The sequence below is a fragment of the Penicillium samsonianum genome (genome assembly GCF_028829775.1).
Source record: "Penicillium samsonianum strain IBT 33392 chromosome Unknown utg000001l_segment0_segment0, whole genome shotgun sequence".
Lineage (NCBI taxonomy): Eukaryota > Fungi > Ascomycota > Eurotiomycetes > Eurotiales > Aspergillaceae > Penicillium > Penicillium samsonianum.
In genome coordinates this window covers 2,327,286-2,348,324 of record NW_026643259.1, presented here as the reverse complement: position 1 = coordinate 2,348,324, position 21,039 = coordinate 2,327,286, and the positions used below count along the sequence as shown (strand labels likewise).

Genomic DNA, 21,039 nt, shown 5'->3' with positions numbered 1-21,039 from the left:
ACTAAAATGATAGAAGTTTTATCACTCAATCGCGTGAATTCAAGACATCGAAGACGATGAAGATAGGGAGGGGATGTGCGCGCGAGGGATATCTTGGAGTTGTCTAAGAAACCAAGGAGGAACGGAAGATGCGCGTCGGTGGGAATATCAGGCGGCAGCCGTGGCCTGGGCGGGATTTTTGCTGATGTAATTGAGGGGGCTGGGAATGTTGAGTCACGTGTAGGGTACACAAAGGAATCCCAGAGCCTAGTACGGAGTACGAAGCATCATAACAATGAATGTTGCTGGCAAAAAAAAACTAGTTTAGGATCAAGCTAAAGAGAGAAGAAGCTACCAGTGGAACTTTTGAAATGATTTCTCAAAAAGCCATAGAAACTCTTGTATAAAATCATTGTTCTTGTGGAGTACATCGTATACTCTTCTCTACACGTGACATCATGCGCTAGTCTAAATGCAGAACCCGGATAAACACCATACCCGAAATCACTAGGCCACAACGGGTAAAGCATCATCATGGGACTTAGCCTCTTCCAAGTGGACTCGATGCTCTGAATGGGATTATTTTGTGGTTTGGATTATAGCAAAAGGCTCTTTTGAATTGGATTTTTGGTCTCAAGTCATCTGTCAGTCGCTTGTTCGTCGTCGACCGACTTGCGCCAACTCCGCAAATCCAGCGGTTAGTCTAGCCGCCCCCGTTTGAAGCTGCTGCCAGATCGCATCTAACGTGGATTGTCGAAACCTAGTCAATTCTCATCGAGACGGGATGAAAATCACTTCTCGACATATCTAACGTCTTATTTTATCGCCTTTAATAATCCATCCTCCAAAGCATGAACAATGTCAAGGTCCGCAACACCTTCATTGCCTTTGCATAATGCATCAAACGCCGCCGACTTTCTTGGGCCTCCCTCCGCAACACCTATGACCGGACGGCCAAATGCTCCACCGTCCGTAAGTATACTTGCTCGATTCACGCATTGCTTGTGCTATCTTATTTCTCTACTTCTCAACGCCGCTAGACAATGGAGTTTCTCTAACACGGTCTTTTTTTTTTTTTTTGCAGACATCCACCTCAACATATTCGTGGCTCGAGCCTCATGAAACTGCCGAGCGACTACGAACCTCCCTTTTACACGGCCTGACACCCGCCGAAGCAGAGATACGCTTGGCCAGAGATGGACCGAACGAGCTTCCCCACGATGAGCCGGAACCCCTCTGGCTGCGGTTTCTTAAACAATTCAAGGAGACGCTGATTCTCCTCCTCCTTGGTTCTGCTGGAATCTCTTTTGTGATGGGCAACTACGACGATGCCATCAGCATTACTCTTGCGGTAACAATTGTTGTGACTGTTGGCTTTGTTCAAGAGTATCGGTCGGAGAAGTCGCTGGAAGCATTGAGCCGACTTGTACCCCATTATGCGCATTTGATCCGTGATCTTCCAACAGCTTCCTCCACGGCAACTGAGAATGGTAGTACATCGCCCTTAGGATCATCCGTGGAAATGGATGAAATTCGGAGCAAAAGCCCAGGCTCCGCGTCTGCCGCGGTCAAGGCTTCTTCAACCGTTCCTGCGAACGAACTTGTGCCCGGAGATTTGGTTCTTTTCACCACCGGAGACCGTATTCCCGCCGATATTCGAATCACCGCTGCAACACATCTCAGCATTGACGAGTCAAACTTGACTGGAGAGAACGAGCCTGTAGCGAAATATGCGGAAGCTCTGCGCACCGCATCTGGCAGGACCACTCCAGCGCCAAAAGGAATAGAACCCCCTCGATCGCCATTCTATGATGCACCGGCAACAGGTGCTGTTGGTGCTGACATTCGGTTGAACGAGCAGCACAACGTTGCGTTCATGGGTACACTAGTCCGCTCAGGCTACGGTCAGGGCATCGTTATATCGACCGGCGCAAAGACGGAGTTCGGCAGTATATCAGCTTCGCTACAAGAAATCGAAAGCCCTCGAACACCCTTACAACTGTCCATGGATCGTTTGGGCCAAGAGCTGAGTTATATCTCTTTCGGTGTCATTGGATTGATCGTGGTTATCGGTCTTATTCAAGGTCGTAAGATTCTCGAAATGTTCACAATCGGTGTTTCGCTGGCCGTCGCAGCGATCCCAGAAGGCTTGCCTATCATTGTCACTGTCACGCTCGCTCTCGGCGTCCTGCGCATGGCTAAGAGGGGGGCGATCATGCGAAGACTCCCCAGCGTTGAAACTCTTGGTTCTGTCAATGTCGTCTGCTCGGACAAGACTGGAACTCTCACTCTCAACCACATGACAGTTACCAAAATGTGGCATTTCGACTGCGCAGAACCATTCGAGGTGCAAAGAGAAATGACCTCGGTGATTGCTCCTGGTCCTGCAGCGCAGACAATCCTTCGCGTTGGTAATATTGCAAACAACTCTCGTTTGTCCCGGATGCACGCAAACTCGCCAGCTAGCGCATCTTCTGCGGCAGTACTTTCTTCGACCATCAACAGTGATTCGGCTGCTGCTAAAAGTCGATGGGTGGGTCAGCCCACCGATGTGGCAATCTTGGATCTAATGGATGCCCTGGGAGAAGATGATGTGCGGGATCGTATCAGCCCTCGCATCCATGAGACCCCATTCAGCTCCGAGCGGAAATGGATGGGTGTTGTTATCGGCAATTCTGATGGTTTAAATGGAGGTCCCCATGTTGCCTATATCAAGGGTGCTCTCGAACAGGTCCTGGCGCGATCGGATACCTATCTCACCAAGGATGGTCGGGAAGTAATTCTAGACGAGCCCCGTCGCAAAATCGTTCGGGAAGCAGCAGAGAATATGGCATCAGAGGGTCTTAGAGTCCTCGCTTTTTCCAGTGGAGTTGTTCGTGATACCTCTAGAGGTGGCAGAGGCTTTGGCAGTCGGTCGTCCCCGAAACTCGTCCATGGTGATGATGACGAGCGGTACAACGGCTTGGTCTTTGCTGGACTGGTGGGTATGAACGACCCGCCGCGTAAAGATGTGCACAAATCCATTCGACGCTTGATGTCTGGTGGTGTCAGAATCATCATGATTACTGGCGACGCCGAGACAACAGCTGTGGCCATTGCGAAGAAGCTTGGGATGCCAGTCAATGATTCCCCGCATGCACGTTCGGTCATCGGAGGTGATGAACTCGACCGCATGACTGCCGCCGAACTTGCCCAGGCGATCTCAACGGTCTCGATCTTTGCCCGTACGAGCCCAGACCACAAGATGAAGATTGTGACAGCACTGCAAGCCCGCGGCGATGTGGTTGCCATGACCGGTGATGGTGTCAACGATGCGCCCGCTCTGAAGAAAGCTGACATAGGTATTTCCATGGGCAAGCTCGGCACCGACGTTGCCAAGGAGGCGGCGGACATGATTCTGACGGACGACGATTTCTCGACTATCTTGCGAGCAATCGAACAGGGCAAGGGCATCTTCTATAACATCCAGAACTTCATTACGTTCCAGCTTAGTACCAGTGTGGCTGCACTCAGTCTTGTACTGCTGAGCACCACTCTTGGCTTCAAGAATCCGCTGAATGCTATGCAGATCTTGTGGATCAGTTAGTACTCCTGCGTCTGATTTCATCCGCTGTATTTTTCTAACAATCATTACAGATATTCTCATGGATGGCCCGCCCGCCCAGTCCCTAGGCGTCGAGCCCGTCGACCCTACCATCATGAACCGCCCACCACGACCCAAGACAGCCCGTGTTCTGACAAAACCTCTGATCCAGCGCGTCCTCACCTCAGCCATGATAATCATGATTGGCACATTGTCAATCTACATTCACGAAATGGGCGATGCCACCGACGGCAGCCCAGTCGAGAAGCGCTCCCGCGTCGTCACCGCGCACGACACTACCATGACATTCACCTGCTTCGTTCTATTCGACATGTTCAACGCATTGACCTGCCGCAGCGAGGGCAAGTCCGTCCTGCGCGGTGAAATGCCGCTGTTTGGAAACAAGATGTTCAATTACGCTGTTCTCGGCTCCTTGGCCGGACAGGCCTGCGTGATCTACCTGCCGTTCCTGCAGCGCGTCTTCCAGACCGAGGCTCTCGGCTTCGGGTCCTTGGTCAAGCTAGTCTTCATTGCCAGCTCGGTATTCTGGGTGGATGAAGGCCGCAAGTATCTGCATGCGATCCGCCGTCGGCGTGGGGTTGGTTCCGGTTATAGCGTCAATGTCTGATCTGCCGGTGCGACGAGTGTACGGTTCGAATTGCCTGTTACGATTTTAGAGGTGTCCATGCCATCGGCGTGTGTAGTTTATCATATTTGGATTGATATCCCCCATATACATAATAGAATGTTCGGTTGTCGGCATACATGTTGTGTTTTCCGTAAGTGATGTGCAGATCAGTACAGTTTTGTAGATATGAGATACTGTTCAAGCCGGTAATAGTCGCCCGCTTATGCAGTCTCTGCTCTTGACGACCTAGTTCAATGGTCTGATCCATTTGGTTTAGATAATGTATGGGACGTTTCAAATCTTTGAGATTCTTCTACCGTATCGTATCTTTTTGGATGTCTTTTTGTATGTCTTTTTTTGATATTTTCCGCTTTGTTAGTGCTGTAGATAGATTGACGGAAACAATGAGCCCCAAAATATAGTATGTGTGTGGTAAGGTGTAAAATGTGCAAAGCGACTTTTTATATACAACATGTTGACTGCTCAACCCGGTGATGGCAAGACACACAACCTTCCTCTTCACCCGATTAGACACGATCGCCATGCTTGGTCGCGCTTGACCTCTGTCTGGTAATCCGTCGACCGTTACTTCTCCTTCCGTGTCTTTGTCCATAACGTCTCGTGAAGCATAAGCTAACTCGCTTCAATGCCAGCCCTAAAGGTGTATATAAAAGCTCTATAAAACATGTTTTCCTCGCCAAAAAGCATGTCCATATACTCGAATAGTGATACATATACTCATGCAGTATAAATCATTAAGTCAGGGCTGTCTATCTTCCACTCACCAATTCTACTCTCCATTCAGAATTAGCCTCAATCGTTCATCATGCTGGAACTTCTACCATGTATATAATCGGTAATCTATGATTTTTCTCATTCGATACGTACCTCTGCATTCCAAGCATAAATACTTTCATCTTTCTAGCTACAGCACTTAGGAGGGAGAAAGATACCTAGAAAGACAATCAGAAAAGATGTCATACTATAATATTAAATATAACGTCTCTAATGTTATCTTGAGCTCAATAGATCAGATTTCTGAAGTCCTACGTCCTGAAGTACAACTGCGTAGTTCAAAATAGGAAAGTGGTGATATAATAGGCGCCAGCGCCAGAAACAACGAAGTACCCCCCACTATGTACATATCACATCTGTAACTGATTTTGAGAGTGCCTGATATTGTTTAGAAAACGGCTGCAACGATCCTCAATAGGAATAAAGGTGACTGATCACAAAGACGTTGGGCATTCCAGGGCTCTTTTCTAGTTTCCCCCCGCTCTCCCACTTACGCTCAAATCCCCATCGCCCTGAGGCCAACATGTCTTCAGACTATGATGCACCCGATATTGACATCGACAATGTGAAATTTGTTGGGGTCATTAAAGAGACCGAAAATGGATTTCTGTGCCGAGCCCGCTGGCAAGACAAAGACTGCGTGCTCAAAGTGGTAAGGAAGTAAGTTACACAGCTTGTCTGCGATCTCTAATAGATCTGGTAGTTCCCTCCTTATAAATGGGACAGGTGCCACCCAAAATCCCGTTCTATGGATCTTTTCAAAAATGAGAGCCGCGCATATAGTCGATTGAAGGCCCGAGGCTTCTGTGAACGGGAAGCTGTGCCTGATTTCTATGGGGTCGTTGAGAATCTTGACCCTGAGGCGAAAGGCTGGCAACCACGGCTCAAGGAATTCTATGACAAAACTTTTCCTCGGGGTCTTGATCCCAAGGCTCGCCCAAATGGTGTCCTGATGGAATATATCCATGATGTGAACATGTTTGATATCTCTAACTATACAGAGCAAAGAGCTCGCAAACTCCACCAGCTCCTAATTGAAATTCACGAGGCTGGGATTGTACACCTTGATCTCTATCCTCGAAACATGTTGATTCAGGGTGATTCTGATCGGGTACTCTTGATCGACTATGAACTTGCCCAGATATTTGACCCAAAGCACCCAGAGCAGCCCAGATTTTTTAACCGGGAAAGAGCATTGATGGATGACTTTGTGGAAGCGCTGGTAATTTTGCCAGTCGCAGTCTGATCTCAAGTTTACGGCTGACCCTTTTTTTTTTTTTTTTGGCAATTATAGGGCAGAGATCATAAGCTAGGGAAATATGAAGAGACGCGGACGATGTATTTCGAGTGAGTCTGAAGGAGCGGGATTTTGACTGTCAAAGGCTCTTGCGCCATTTCATCGTTTTTCCTATTGAGAATGTCTGTTTCACGGAAAGATACTCAGTTTTTGTCATCGTGCTGCGGCTGATGTCCATTACAATTTACCTCCGAGTCCTGGGAGAAACTCTTGCTTTGATCATTCTCCGATTCCACTTCTGCATAACTCATGGATTAAAATAGGTGAAACTATTTAACTCCGCAGAACATAGCTATTACTATGAACTGTAATACAGAAACAATTGGACTCCCTAAGTGTGATTCCCTTGCCCACGGAGCAAAAACAAATATTCTTTAATGTATATATATACTGTGGGAGCAAAAATTTAGTGACCGACGCAGGGATCGAACCTGCAATCTCTTGATTCGTAGTCAAGCGCCTTGCCATTGGGCCAGCCGGCCATACTAATTCTTAGTTGAGTTTGCCCAAATGTGCGCTATAAGCGAAGGCAAACGACGGACCCACCCAGGTAGCCTCGATGCGTCTCATTGATGCATTCATCCAAGGTTACCTACAGGTACCCAGGTATATATTGAAAGGTCACACATTTTAAGACTTGTACCGCGGTATAGCTGATGCAATTGAAGCTTTAGGGAGTGGAAGAGAAGAAGAAATAATTTGAGACGGGGGAATATATTTTTAGATATATAAAAGGACTATCAAAAAGACATAATAAGGCCACATAGGCGGCCGACTATTCTTGTAATCGTCAATCCAAATTTACTATTCGTTATTTAGTATCATTTTAATAGTAATGGTACCTTGGGTTTAGTTTTTGCTTTAGTGTAGAGTTTAGTTTACAGGGATTTTGTGCGTATCATAGCTTTGAAACAATACAGTTATATGTTCTACATACTTTGGATATTCTTGGCAGAAGCCAGTACAATAAGCTGTACAACCAGTATATATATATTCAAGCTATAAACCTTGCCCTGGAGGGTCCCTCTATACCCCAAGGCAGATGAATTTTCCAAACTACTATATACTATAAATACCCTGAAAAAGTAAAATTGTTCTCGGCCCAGAGGCTGAAGACCCCGTCCCACGGGAGTGGATCGCCTAGCTGACCTGCAGAATAACTGATAAGGGAAATAGGTTAGAATCATCCTACATGCAGATACAACATAGAAAATCGACAGAAACACGTAAATATGACAATCTTCATCCCCTTTCCAGTTTATTTGAATATCTGGATTGCACGTATTCTGTGCACATCAATATGTAGATAGGGTCAAGACTCCGGCATCGGCCAAAAAAATTAAAGTCAAGATCCCCGAACCCGGGATCGGGAAAAAACGGAAAGCCAAGAGAAACCAAAGAGGCGAAACGGGAAGACCTTATCTGTCGCCAATCGTTGGCTCATTCCCACTTCGATACGCTAATACAAAAAGGGAAAGGCTTAGCTTACGGCCTAGCCCCACTTAGCGCGAGTGGCAAGTTGGACTTTATCTGTAGCCAATCACATCCACGAGAATACAGCGTCAGTCGTCCAATTACTGGTGGCGGATAGGAATTTGATGGAATTTTGACCTTTGGGAAGCTCTGATATCCGAGACAAGATAAGCTCTTCATTCTTCTCCCGGAAGTCTCCAGAATTTCGACCTCCACGACCCGATTCTATACAAGAAGGAGGGGATTAGCTGCAGGATATGTATGATAAGCTATCTAGCTATCTTATTTAGATGAAGAGTTCTCTTGAAAGATACATATGTATATAAGAAGTAGACCCATATCCGCAGAGTGGAATCTAGCTCCCTGCAACCCCAGGAACTATTCCCCGGAGTCGCGAGTCACTGCCGAATGGTACATGGGATCATAATCTACATGTAATCTCCAGGTATATCCCTCAAAGCAAGGCCAAGGCTTGGACTATTGGCATGGGAAGATCCATACTTATCATCCCTTGCCACCCTATGTTGCGGCCGTCTACGCCGGGGATGACGAGGTTGAATTGCAATGTGTGAATATGTTAATTATCTATACAGAAATCAAATGGAAATTTTTATATATCCAAAGACCTGAACCTGGAGATATGGAAAACATGGAGAGAGAACTGGGGATGGTATTATCGGGGATTATCCCATTGCTATTGTCACAATCTCTGACCAAACCACTTTAACAACATTTTTTTCAACTATCTTCCGATTTTCTTCTCCTAACCGCGCCTTCCTACCAAAATTTCTACGGAGATACTGTTTCATGCTCTCTTTTAACTTTTCTACATCTCCTCGGTGCTTTTATCTTAGGGAAATCACTTTTGAATTGTCAATTGCTTTTGCTTACCATTTTATTTCGAGGACCCACCAGTGTCGATCCGACTTATCTCTGGATTTTTGGTTCGAGTTCGGGTTTCCTTATTTTTATATCCGTGGCGAATTTCTTCTCTCTTCCTTAACTTCTGGAACATCCAATTTTTTTCACTTTCTCCAACTTCAACACTTGAACACTTTTGCTATACCCCACATATTCAACTTCAAAGCTTCGAGCTTCTCACACAATGGCGTTCAACGGGAAAGCCCCGTACGCCCCGGACTATGCCTCCTACAACTGGATCGGAGCTCCTTCCAACTACGAGCTCTCGACCAACACAGACTTGGGCGGCGATTCCCGTATGAGTCTTTCCTGTCTCGGTGTTAAAGGGGATGTCTAACGAGGATTCCCAATATAGGCACCGAAAATGTCAACAAATGGTTTCAATCTGGCGACCAGGCCTACATCATCGTGGCCTCGGCCATGGTCATGATCATGATCCCCGGTCTCGGCTTTCTGTACTCAGGATTGGCCCGGAGAAAGTCTGCCCTTAGTATGATCTGGGCTTGTATGGCTTCTTTGTCCGTCGTGACCTTCCAGTGGTATTTCTGGGGTTACTCACTGGCTTTCTCCCCGACTGCGACCAACGGTTATATCGGCAACTTGCGCAACTTCGGTTTAATGAATACATTGGCTGATCCCAGTCCCGGTTCTCCACTGGTTCCTAACTTGCTCTATGCATTCTATCAGGTAAGATCGAACATTGCGAATCGTTGATTTAGTTTCTTGTTGGTTCTCAGGCCAATGCTGATTGTCAATCTCTAGATGCAATTCTGTGGTGTCACTGCAGCTATTGTTATGGGAGCTGTCGCTGAACGCGGTCGGCTTCTTCCTGCCATGGTCTTCGTTTTCATCTGGGCTACTATCGTCTACTGTCCGCTAGCCTGCTGGGTCTGGAACGTCAATGGCTGGGCATTCAAGTACGGCGTGATGGATTACGCCGGTGGTGGTCCCGTCGAAATTGGATCCGGTTTCACAGCTCTGGCCTACTCGATGGTCCTCGGTCGCCGACAGGAACGCATGATGCTCAACTTCCGCCCACACAACGTCTCTCTCATCCTCCTCGGCACGGTCTTCCTCTGGTTCGGCTGGCTCGGTTTCAACGGTGGTTCCTCATTCGGAGCTAACCTGCGCGCAACCATGGCCTCCTGGAACACCAACCTGACTGCTGCCTTCGCCGCCATCACTTGGGTTCTGCTCGATTGGCGTCTGGCTCGCAAGTGGTCGATGGTCGGCTGGTGTTCCGGTACCATCTCGGGACTGGTAGCTGCGACACCCGCCTCCGGATTTATCTCTCCCTGGGCTAGCGTCATCCTCGGAATTGTGACCGGTATCGTTTGCAATTACTCGACCAAGATTAAGTACTGGATCCGTATCGACGACTCTATGGATGTGTTGGCAGAGCACGGTATTGCTGGAATCGTCGGCCTGCTTTTCAACGCCTTGTTCGGCGACGATGCCATTGTTGGCCTCGACGGTGTCAACACCGGCACCGGTGTCGGCGGATGGGTCATTCACAACTACAAGCAGCTGTACATTCAGATCGCCTATATCGTCGCTACCGCCTCTTACGCCTTCGTCATGTCCGCCATTATCGCCTACGCAATCAACGCCATCCCGGGCTTGAACCTGCGCGCTTCCGAGGAAGCAGAGCTGCTCGGCATGGATGACGATCAACTGGGCGAGTTCGCCTACGATTACGTCGAGGTCCGTCGTGACTACCTCGCCTGGACACCACAGAACCACGACCAGCTCGCGGACGGCCACCAGGTCCCCGCCGCGCAGCGCTACGGAATCGGCGAACATAGCGAGATGATGCTCGGTAGCTCACCCCGCGAGGCGATGCTCGAGGGCCACTCGCCCAACGGCGAAATCAGCCAGAGCAGCCGCGGCGGCAGTGAAGGTGACATTGCTATGCACGAAATCAAGATCGCGCCTGCTCCTCGCCAGGTCGCTGAGCAACATCCTCCCGATACACAGGGTGCTGAACCCGTTGTGCTAAGGCCGGTCCAAGAGAAGACGGAGAACTAATTAGTTCCACTACATTCTCCTCCTCTCCCTCGCCTTTTTCAAGCATTTTCTCTCCATCTCATTTGCATGGTATAAATTTCGCATCCTCCATTCCGTCCAGCAAGCTTTGATTTTCTTCGTTTTCGCTTCTTTATCTCGATATCCCTTGAGCGTGCTTCTTTCTTGCAACAAAAGCCTGGGGCTTTTACTATACCTCCAACCTACCCTCCGATTTTCCTCGATACCTCAAATCACCACTATACTACCGACTTCACATACCATCCACCATCTCATCCTCCGTTATTCATCTTTTCCTCACCCTCGCGCTACCGAACATACCTCATCACTACACCTCCCTCGGGAAAAGCAACTTGAATTATGGTCTAATTTGGCCTGGCGCTCCATTGTTCTATGTTTTTTATGGCCTGGATGGCTAACGGGGATATTAAACTGGGTTTTGTACGTGTATACAAATTCTTCATTGAATTGCAAGGGAAATACCTTGCTTTCTGTCTATGTTTTCTGGTTTTGCGTCTGCAGTATAGAGCGAGACAGCCTGATTTACAAATTTATCTATTATCTAAGACCTTTCTTATTCCAAGATTCTCAACGTGAACTTGTACAATTGTAGATGGTAGATATGTAAATAGAAATATGAAAGTACCTTGCCTGTTAGTTTACATGCACTGGTCTAGAATTCGATATAACAAAATCAGAAAAAGAAAACAACAAAAACAAAAGAACAAGTCAAACGAACAAAACAATTTATACAAAATCTCCCCCAAACAATCAAACCCTAAAACAACCTTGAAAAGATTCTCCACCTACCTCCTAACCATCCCCCGAACCCTAATCAAATCCTCCCTCCCAAGCTTCTCAACAACCTCCGCCGCAACCCCACCCCTCCGAACCTCATCCCACTCATCCTCATCCATCCCCATAACAAGCGTCATCTGCACACACCGCGCAAAGCACTCCCGATACTTATATCTCCCCGGCGCACCAGCAACATACCCAACATCAACAGCAGCCCCAACAAGACCCCCAACATCCCTCTCAAGCCGCGCCGCGCCCAGCGCGTTAATCCGCGCCCCGTAAGACCAAAGTCTTTTCTCCAGTAGACGGGCTAGATACGCGATCGTCACGCCGAGGACGCGGTCGAAGGCCGAGGGCGTGAGAATCCGCGCGAATGGTGTCAATAAGTCGTTCCATAGGGAGGTGAAGCGTGGCTTGACGAGTTCTTTGTTGTCGAAGGTTGAGTTTGGATTGTCGGGTTCAAGGGCGTTGGGGTTTGGTGCGTATTCGATGTCCCGGAAGGTGTCTGCGAGAATCGGCCGGAGACGGGGTTTTATGGCGTTGTTGAAGATTACTTGGATTCCGTCCGTTAGGAGGTCGGTTACTTTGCTTTCGAAGGTTGTGGAGAGGGTTTGGAGGGTTTGGTAGACTTTTTGTGCGGCTGTTGGGTTTGAGAAGATTGAGAGGAGGTGGGAGGTTGCTTGTGTGGTGGTGGTGGTGGTGTCTGGTTTAGAGCCTGTGTTGTTTTGCACGATTCGTCGGATGTAATCTACTCCTAGGTCGAGGTTGTTGATTTGAACTAGGAAGGAGATTGTGGTTTGTTCTGCCGGTGGGCCGCCTTGGATGGAGCGTGGGTAGCACTCGTCGCGCATCTTGCGCTGCGTCATGCCGATGAAATCGGAACCTAGGACGCGTGAGAGGGTCGGGACTACGTTCGTCACGACTCCTTCTTGCGAGGTTGCGAGTGACTGTTGGATGACCTTGTTGACGATGTACATTATGTCGTCGACAGCTGAGGTGATGTGTGGTGGGTCGGCTTTCAGTGGACGCTGAGGATTCAACGTGAGGCCTGATGGGGACTCGTCTAATTGGAAAGCTTTTTCGACGGAGCGGCGGAAGAAGAAGGTTGTCATTGCGTTGAAGGGGGCCACCAGGCGATCGTTGATCTTTTGGGCCAGAGGTGACTCTCGCAAGAAGCTCGGAAGCTCGAAACGCTTATCGTCGTCTGCGCCATCCTCGCCAGAAGACTAGAGAAGTTGTTAGTGCTGGTATTAAAGAGGAGGCGGAGGTTGCAACTAACATTACATGTATCAGCCAGGAACCGACAGTACAGTGACCACCGGCCTAACATGATAGCCATTTCATTTAAGACACCATCGATCTCTTTCATATCGACTCCCTCCTCGTCGGTGGCAGTGCTCGCCCCCATGGCAGGGGACTGTGAGCGAGGCGGCCCTGGTCGCTGCGCAGGCAGGAAGCTCTGCACCAAGAAAGTGAAAGCATATGATTTGATATCCATCAATTTGCGATCCACATGTCGCTCATCGCTCCAAGTATCAAGAATGATACCGCCCTGTACATCAGCCTCGACCTGCAGCCGTTCAATGACCCGTCCCATCTTGCGGGGGCCATAGTGGTGCTCAACGAGCCCGCCATGGCCATCAATAATCTGCGCAATATGTTCAAATAGTTTGGTAAGCGCATTGGCATAGAAGAAACCATCCTTAGTCTGAGCACCGCCGGTAGCCCCGTTAAGGTTAGCCCGAGCCTTGGCCGCAACACCCTGGCACACATAACGACCATAAACATCAAGTCCAACCTCCGAGCGACCAATAAGCGGGAAAAGCTTGAAGAAGCGCGTAATCTTGGCCCCATCATTCTCCTTAACCGCCTTCTCAAACTCACGCAGGAACAGCCCGCACAGCGACTCCGCCGCGTTATCCAGCGTCACACTTGGCGGGTCCGGCACTTCAGCCGTAGGGACCATCTCCGCAGCAAACGCGCCATTGACGACCGTCGCCGGAATCTGAGCTGCACGGTGTAGGTAGCTGGCGGCTTTCTCCCAGTCCTGGGGCGCACCCATCGATCCCGCCACGCCCAGCGCACACGCCTTGAGCTCGGCAACCTGCTCGACAACCTCAAGGGTGGCTTTCACTCGTGCCTGCTCGAGATCCAGCCGGCGGACCGCGCTGGAGATCCGGTCGGCGGTGCCGGCGGCTTCGGAGAGCATTCCATGGCTGATGGACCGGGTCGTGCTGGCGTGCGTTCCGATGTTGGCGCGCATCAGGTCCAGCCGGCCCAGCTCACGGGAGAGGTCTTTCTGGGATGTGACCAGGGCATCAAGGCGGGCGGTCACAGACGCTTCTTGGGTGTGTAGGTGGGACAACGTGGCTTTGATCTCGGCGACGGAGCTGGCGTTGAAGATGTCGGGCTGTGGGGGAGGGGATGTTTCTGTTGGTGAGGCATTGGTATTTGGAGAGCTTTGGGGTATGGCATTATGTCCATTGGCGGTTGCAGCCATTCTGGGCGCCATTGGTTGTCGCAAGTTGGTTTGTTGATGCCACGCCAGTTGTAGGGGGGTCGTGGGCGGTGAGAGTGGGTTTTACAGCTTCAAGCTTCAAATTACTGTGCTACGTTAAGACCAACGGGGGTTTGAGACTCCAGATTGTTAAAACAAATAGACTTGCCTTACGTGCCTTTGACCTTTTTTTGGTACTTTGTTTGTCATTTTATCTGGCGCGTCTTAATGTGGTTGTGAATCAGCCCGACGTCATTTTCCCCCACGCTCACGATTCCATATCAGTTGCTCTTTTTCAGTTCCTTCTTTTTTTTTTAGTTACTTTCTCTGTTGATCTCTTAACCGCTTTTATCTACAAGTCTCAAAACTTGTCTCTTTATCTGTCAAGTCCACCGCCATCATCGGACGTCGCAAACCCAGACGTCCAAACCGGCGCACCATGGGCAACGAATCGTCGACCGAGGTGGATGAGTTCACACGCCCCTTGGTGCTTGAGGCACGCAGCATCGAGGCGGTGGCCAAATATGTTAAACAGCACAATGTGAAGAAAGTTGTGGTCATGGTATGCAGTGTCAATCTCCATGAAGCAGTGCGTTAAAGCTAACCAAGCATGCAGGTGGGAGCGGGTATCAGCACTTCAGCAGGCATCCCGGATTTTCGCTCACCTGACACGGGAATCTACGCCAACCTGGCAAATCTAGATCTACCAGAGCCTGAGGCAGTCTTTGATATTGGCTTTTTCCGGCATAACCCAAAACCTTTCTATGCGCTGGCGCACGAGCTGTACCCCGGACGCTATCGCCCGACCATCGCGCACTCATTCATCAAACTCCTCTACGACAAAGGGATGCTCTTGAAGCATTTTACTCAAAACATTGACTGCCTCGAGCGCCAGGCAGGCGTGCCAGGCGAGAAGATCGTCGAGGCCCATGGCAGTTTTGCATCACAGCGCTGCATTGAATGCAAGGAGACCTTCCCAGACGAGGAGATGCACCAGATGGTATCCAAGGGCGAAGTACCCCACTGCCACAAGTGCAACAACCTAGTCAAGCCGGACATTGTGTTCTTCGGCGAATCTCTACCATCCGACTTCTTTGAAAGCCGCTCTCTGCCAGAAGAGGCCGATCTCTGCATTGTCATGGGAACTAGTCTGTCTGTCCAGCCATTTGCCAGTCTGCCTTCGATGGTTAGTCCGGGCGTGCCTCGCGTGCTCATCAACATGGAGCGTGTCGGTGGCCTTGGATCGCGGAGTGATGATGTGTTGGTGATTGGGGACTGTGATGCTGGAGTGCGCAAGCTTGCAAAGGCTATGGGATGGGGAGAGGAATTGGAAGCGCTGTGGGAGGAAACCAATCCAGACCCGCAGAAGAGGGCGGAGGAGAATGCCCCGCTACAGACCCGCGACGAACGGCTACAGGACGAAGTGGACCGACTAACGGAGGAGATCGATCGAACTCTGGGTTTGACAGATGCGTATCAGAATAAAGTACGCGAAAAGCTGGAGTCACACGAGAAGGCACAGGAGAAGGCACACCGCCAGTCCGGGGGGCTAGACCATGTTTTCCCCCATTTGGCGCGTAAGCTGTCACATTGAGATTATGATTTTCATGAAATGTCTTTAATAGGCAGAAATAGAAGAGATATTCTTTTTTTTTTACTAATGTACAAGGTGTTGTAGATATAGCTAGTTAGTTACTCATAGTAAGTAAGTATAACGTGGATAGTCAACCGTGCCAAGAGATGATCTCGCCGATCATAACGTTTGCAGTCGTCAAGACATACCTGGTTTATTGCGTAAATAACTGGGAATTATCCAAGGTTAGTCTCAGACTATTTATAACGTTAGAATATTTATAGTCCGAATGTCCATGTGCTATTAAATGACAAGATCCCCCTTAGTTCCCCCCCTTTGGCCCCAATTGACTTTCTCGTTTCTCTCCGACAGTCCAAAACAAGACATCTACAGTTGCCCCACGTTGTTTTCCATATCGTCATTCTTCCCCTCCCAACTTTTTTTCTTTCTTTTCTTCCTTTTCTCATATTTTCCTCCATAACTACACATTCATCATGGTTGGAATTGGCCCAAAGCACCCGCAGTCCCGGAAGGGTGAGGCTCTTCAAGCTACCCCTGTATTATTAACATACTAACTATGTCGTACAGGGTCCATGCACGAACTGCCCCAGAACTTGTTGGGACCCATTCAGGACTTCGAGAAGGCTTTCACCGTCGATCGCTCCAAGCTGAAGCAGATTGTGAACCACTTCGTGAAGGAGCTCGAGAAAGGTGAGACTACTTATCCACAGCTCTCCCATTCTACACATCAGTCGCTAACAAAAATAGGCTTGACCGTTGAGGGCGGCAACATTGTGAGAACGACATAATCCCCCCGGTCTCAACATGGACTAACCCTAGTAAATAGCCCATGAACGTCACCTGGGTCCTGGACTTCCCCGATGGAAATGAGCGGGGCACCTACCTGGCCCTCGATATGGGCGGCACCAACCTACGTGTTTGCGAAATTACCTTGACCGAGGAGAAGGGCGCTTTCGATATCACACAATCCAAGTATAAGATGCCTGAGGAGCTGCGGACTGGAACCGCCGAGGAATTGTGGGAGTACATCGCCGACTGCTTGCAGCAGTTCGTCGAGACCCACCACGCGGAAGGAAACCTCGCGAAGCTGCCTCTTGGCTTCACTTTCTCCTACCCCGCCACTCAGGAGTACATCGATCACGGTATTCTGCAGCGCTGGACCAAGGGCTTCGACATTGACGGTGTCGAGGGTAAGGATGTTGTTCCTCCTCTGGAGGAGATCCTGAAGAAGCGGGTATGTCTATGCTTGAGATGATGCTACCCTCCCCATGGCGGGTTCAAAAAGGCTTACGAAACTACAGGGTCTTCCCATTAAAGTCGCAGCACTTATTAACGACACCACCGGTACCCTCATTGCTTCCTCTTACACTGACTCCGCCATGAAGATTGGCTGCATCTTCGGTACCGGCGTTAACGCCGCATACATGGAGAACGCAGGGTCCATACCCAAGCTCGCGCACATGAACCTGCCCGCCGACATGCCCGTCGCCATCAACTGCGAATACGGCGCCTTCGACAATGAGCACGTCGTCCTCCCCCTCACCAAATACGATGACATCATCGATCGCGACTCTCCCCGCCCCGGCCAGCAAGCCTTCGAGAAGATGACCGCTGGTCTGTACCTCGGCGAGATCTTCCGTCTCGCACTAATTGACCTGATCGACAACTGCGCCGGTCTGATCTTCAACGGCCAGGACGTCTCCAAGCTACGCAAGCCCTACCTGCTCGATGCCTCCTTCCTCGCCCGCATCGAAGAGGACCCCTACGAGAACCTGACAGAGACCTTGGATCTCTTCGAAAGCACGCTGAGCATCCGCCCTACCCAACCGGAGCTGGAGCTCATCCGCCGTCTCGCCGAGCTGATCGGTACCCGTGCCGCTCGTCTGTCCTCCTGCGGAGTCGCCGCCATCTGCACCAAGAAGAACATCGACTCCTGCCACGTCGGTGCTGATGGATCCGTCTTCACCAAGTACCCCCACTTCAAGGAGCGCGGCGCCCAGGCCCTCCGCGAGATCCTCGACTGGGCCCCTACCGAGAAGGACAAGGTCTCCATCATGGCTGCCGAGGATGGTTCCGGTGTTGGTGCTGCCCTGATTGCTGCCCTGACACTTAAGCGTGTCAAGGCTGGTAACCTCGTTGGTGTCCGCAACATGGATGACATGAAGACCCTGCTTTGAGTGGGACTGGTCTTGTAGTGGTGATGGTGACTATCATTATCATCTGACCCATGACAAAACAAACCCTTACCGAGGGATTGGAGTATATCTTTTTGAAATTGTGGGTTATGCCATCAATGGTTCGGCGGGTTTGATGAAAGATTTAACGATATATCGATTCTGTGTATGTTAGCCTTGGAAGGCTCGTGAATAGAATATCCATAGTGCTATTATTCCCTTGGTAACTATGTACTGTAGCCAGTATCACATCATTTCAATCATCCTTAACACACGAAGCCCACCTATATAATGATCAAACCCATCTAGAACCACATACCCATATCCCCTAAACCCCCGAATCCTCCTGATCAATATCAAAAGCCGCATCATAAGCATTCCAAGAAGCACAGTTATTATCAAGCGCCTGCCGATCAATCAACGGCTCAATCTCACTCTCCCTCTCCAAAAACTGTAACGCAAACCCCTCATCCGTATGCCACCCAATATGACAATGCATAAGCCACGCCCCGGGATTATCCGTCTCAAACGCAAGAAGCAAAAACCCATTCCCATTCAACATCGCCGTATCCCTCCTTGGCGGATTAGTAGTCGAAACACTCCCATCCCACGGATTCGACCCCTGCGCCAAAACAAAGAAATCATGGCCGTGTAAATGAATAGGGTGCGTCACAGGGAAACTCGTGTTGATCATGAGGTACACCCACTCGTGTGCGCGCGGCAGCTCAATCACCCCACTTGATGTCGTGAAGTTCGGCGTGTTTTCGTTGTTGAAGAGCTGTAATAAGGTCGGGTCTTCCCAGAGCACTTGCATCGTCGTGCTGTTGAGGTACCAGCGGAAGAGGTTCGCGTTATTGCGTCCCAGTGTCACGTCCGTTAGGTTGTTCCAGTCTGCGGCTGAGACGTTCTTCGAAACTTGGGGGATTAGGCTCGAGGCGGGCTCGTCCACGCATTCGTCTGGGAAGGTGAAGGGGTTTGTTGTGGGTGTGTGTGGACGGTTGCCGTAGTAGAGGATTCCTCTTATGTTGTCTGGGTTTGCGTTTTCGGAGCATGCTTCTTGGGGAATTGCGCGGATCCAGAATGAGTCAGAGATTTGGCGTTGGTTTGCTGTTACAATTACGTCGTAGCGTTGGCCTGTGAGTGTTTTTGTTAGTTGTTGGTTCTTTTTTTCCCCCAGTTTGGAGAAGGAGAGTTGGAGTTAGGGCTGGGTTTCGATATCAAAAGTAAAACATCACATACCCATTCCGATATTGATATAATCCGCCGTAAACGGCCTGATCGGCACAAAGTCCGCCGCAATAACAGTAAGCGTATGATTATCAATCATAAACTTCCAGTGCGTATCAACAGCCGAATTAACAATCCTCAGTCGATACGAAGATCCCTGATTAACCTTCATCTGGAACCGCGTGCCCGTAGAATTGGTCCCATTACCAAAGACATTCGTCCCGTTAATCAAGCCAGAATCCAAAGTCGGCGGTCCAACCGTCTGAGCCACCGAGTACAGCTGATCAACAGTGGGGTGCGACCAGTCCGTCAGGAACAGACTGCCCTTATCGACCTCATAGTTCGCCGTAGCAGGGCCATTAATCACAATCCCGCCAAACACACCCTCCCACGCCTGCAGTCCAATGTGCGAATGGTACCACGATGAACCGTACTGCTCGGCGCGCCATTTGTAGGTTATGGTTGAGCCGGGGGCGGTGGGACATTGCGTGATGGAGACCACGCCGTCGTTGCCGTTCGTGTAGTTCTGTCTGATCCCGTGCCAGTGGATGCTAGTCCCGTTCTGGGATGTGTAGAGGCTGTTCGTGACGTGGATCACGACCCAGTCGCCCCAGTCTGCGAAGATTGTTGGACCGGGGATTGTCCCGTTCACAGCCATTACTGACCGGCTGAACCCATCTGGTGCGGCTACTACGTCTTCGAGGTTGAGCCAGTACTCCCGTGTTACGCCTGTGTTGGGTACTGTCTGGGTGTAGTCGGTGCTGACGTCGTATTGGCACCATTTGGACCGTGTTCGGGGCGTGTTGCCTGCACAAGGTCTTCCTGTTGGCTTGTGGATTTTGGTTTTGGTCTTGGTTTTGGTACTGACTGTCGTGTGGTTCGTCTTGGTTGTCGTGGGTCTGTGGCGTTGCGGCTGGATATCAACTGAATCGAATGGATCGTGTGGAACGGCCGCGACAGAGGCACTCAGGCTGAATGCCAGCAGGAGAAGAGCTTCGAGCTTCATAGCTGCCAATTTTACCCACGCAGGGCACTTATATAATGCCCAATTATCTTTGGGTCACAGATATAGCTCTGTATAGAGCTTTCAAGATTGAGAAAAACCAAAAGCTTCAAGTATAAGAAAACAAATGAAATTTGCTGCTGATACACAACCAAGAGAATTGCCCTCTATTTAAGCCACTAGCTTATATATTAGAATCGTATAGCACGATAGGCGGTTTGACCAGGACCAAGATTGGCATGTCTCTTCTCACGAGGTGTCCTGCATTCGTACCTCCTCACTAGGATATGCCGGGCAGCCCTACCGGTGATGTCGTGGGAAACAGGATCTTGTGATACACAAGACGACCGACAGACGAATAGCCATGGCGAAGCGTCAACGTCATCGTCCAGCTCGGGTGTTGAGGCTATGTACTCAGTGGATACCCGAATCATAAGATCAAGGTGCCCCGTATTCACGCCGGGGAGCTTTCACCTTTCAAACCGTAAGAAGATGGTCGGCCCGGGGACCTTCCTAGCGGCTGGAGGTTGCGCTGTCTATCAGACCACGTGCGCACTGGCCGTTTTGAGTCCGCAGGTGTTTGTTACTGCCTGTTCTCTCGTAATAGTACTATTGACACGATAGAGAGCCTGGATATCCCATGCAACTAGGGCTGTGTCTCTCAGATTAACAAAGCGAAAACTTGAAAAGAGAGCCAATTACGGAGATTGACCATCGGGGATACCATTCTGTAGTTCGATCGCAGTCAGATTGGCTTGCAGGTCTTGAATTAGGGTTATGCTCCCCGACACGCTGTCTTGTTTTATCTCTGTGTAACCCGTTTCAGCATTTCAGCGTTAGCTTATACGAGAGTAAACATTCCACGTGTGTGGCTCGGGAATTAATATTGTGATCTTGCATGCTTTGATGTTTCTTTTTTTGAGATATCAGCTGGTTTGACCAGGATTGTCCAGGATTGTCGATTGTTGCGAGAGTCTTGACGCAGCGCATGCATGATGAGTGGATCGTTGATCTGACCATTGGGGTTGTAATAGCCGGGATCTGG

The 21,039-nt window shown here is 49.7% G+C and overlaps 7 protein-coding genes across 7 annotated transcripts; 5 read left to right on the top strand and 2 right to left on the bottom strand.

The window, feature by feature from the left end:
- Nucleotides 1-837: 837 nt before the first annotated feature.
- Nucleotides 838-4,190, top strand: pmr1 (Ca(2+)/Mn(2+)-transporting P-type ATPase PMR1; the record flags this gene model as incomplete). Its single annotated transcript, XM_057273631.1, has 3 exons — nucleotides 838-951; nucleotides 1,064-3,560; nucleotides 3,616-4,190. The coding sequence occupies 3 exons, from the start codon at nucleotides 838-840 to the stop codon at nucleotides 4,188-4,190; spliced, it is 3,186 nt and encodes a 1,061-aa protein (XP_057141810.1).
- Nucleotides 4,191-5,508: 1,318 nt separating this feature from the next.
- N7471_000909 (uncharacterized protein) lies at nucleotides 5,509-6,231 on the top strand (the record flags this gene model as incomplete). Its single annotated transcript, XM_057273630.1, has 2 exons — nucleotides 5,509-5,637; nucleotides 5,689-6,231. The coding sequence occupies 2 exons, from the start codon at nucleotides 5,509-5,511 to the stop codon at nucleotides 6,229-6,231; spliced, it is 672 nt and encodes a 223-aa protein (XP_057141809.1).
- Nucleotides 6,232-8,860: 2,629 nt separating this feature from the next.
- Nucleotides 8,861-10,704, top strand: N7471_000908 (ammonium transporter; the record flags this gene model as incomplete). Its single annotated transcript, XM_057273629.1, has 3 exons — nucleotides 8,861-8,972; nucleotides 9,032-9,363; nucleotides 9,439-10,704. 3 exons carry the CDS (start codon nucleotides 8,861-8,863, stop codon nucleotides 10,702-10,704), a joined length of 1,710 nt encoding a protein of 569 aa, XP_057141808.1.
- An 803-nt stretch (nucleotides 10,705-11,507) lies between these two features.
- On the bottom strand, nucleotides 11,508-14,011 carry N7471_000907 (Golgi transport complex subunit COG4; the record flags this gene model as incomplete). The annotated part of the gene is made up of 2 exons (XM_057273628.1): nucleotides 11,508-12,725; nucleotides 12,779-14,011. The coding sequence occupies 2 exons, from the start codon at nucleotides 14,009-14,011 to the stop codon at nucleotides 11,508-11,510; spliced, it is 2,451 nt and encodes an 816-aa protein (XP_057141807.1).
- Nucleotides 14,012-14,435: 424 nt separating this feature from the next.
- Nucleotides 14,436-15,590, top strand: N7471_000906 (SIR2 family NAD-dependent protein deacylase; the record flags this gene model as incomplete). The annotated part of the gene is made up of 2 exons (XM_057273627.1): nucleotides 14,436-14,558; nucleotides 14,613-15,590. 2 exons carry the CDS (start codon nucleotides 14,436-14,438, stop codon nucleotides 15,588-15,590), a joined length of 1,101 nt encoding a protein of 366 aa, XP_057141806.1.
- Nucleotides 15,591-16,063: 473 nt separating this feature from the next.
- Nucleotides 16,064-17,767, top strand: N7471_000905 (putative hexokinase Kxk; the record flags this gene model as incomplete). The annotated part of the gene is made up of 5 exons (XM_057273626.1): nucleotides 16,064-16,103; nucleotides 16,158-16,280; nucleotides 16,338-16,363; nucleotides 16,417-16,824; nucleotides 16,892-17,767. The coding sequence occupies 5 exons, from the start codon at nucleotides 16,064-16,066 to the stop codon at nucleotides 17,765-17,767; spliced, it is 1,473 nt and encodes a 490-aa protein (XP_057141805.1).
- Nucleotides 17,768-18,015: 248 nt separating this feature from the next.
- On the bottom strand, nucleotides 18,016-19,997 carry N7471_000904 (uncharacterized protein; the record flags this gene model as incomplete). The annotated part of the gene is made up of 2 exons (XM_057273625.1): nucleotides 18,016-18,898; nucleotides 19,004-19,997. 2 exons carry the CDS (start codon nucleotides 19,995-19,997, stop codon nucleotides 18,093-18,095), a joined length of 1,800 nt encoding a protein of 599 aa, XP_057141804.1. The 3' UTR covers nucleotides 18,016-18,092.
- Between the last annotated feature and the right edge of the window lie 1,042 nt (nucleotides 19,998-21,039).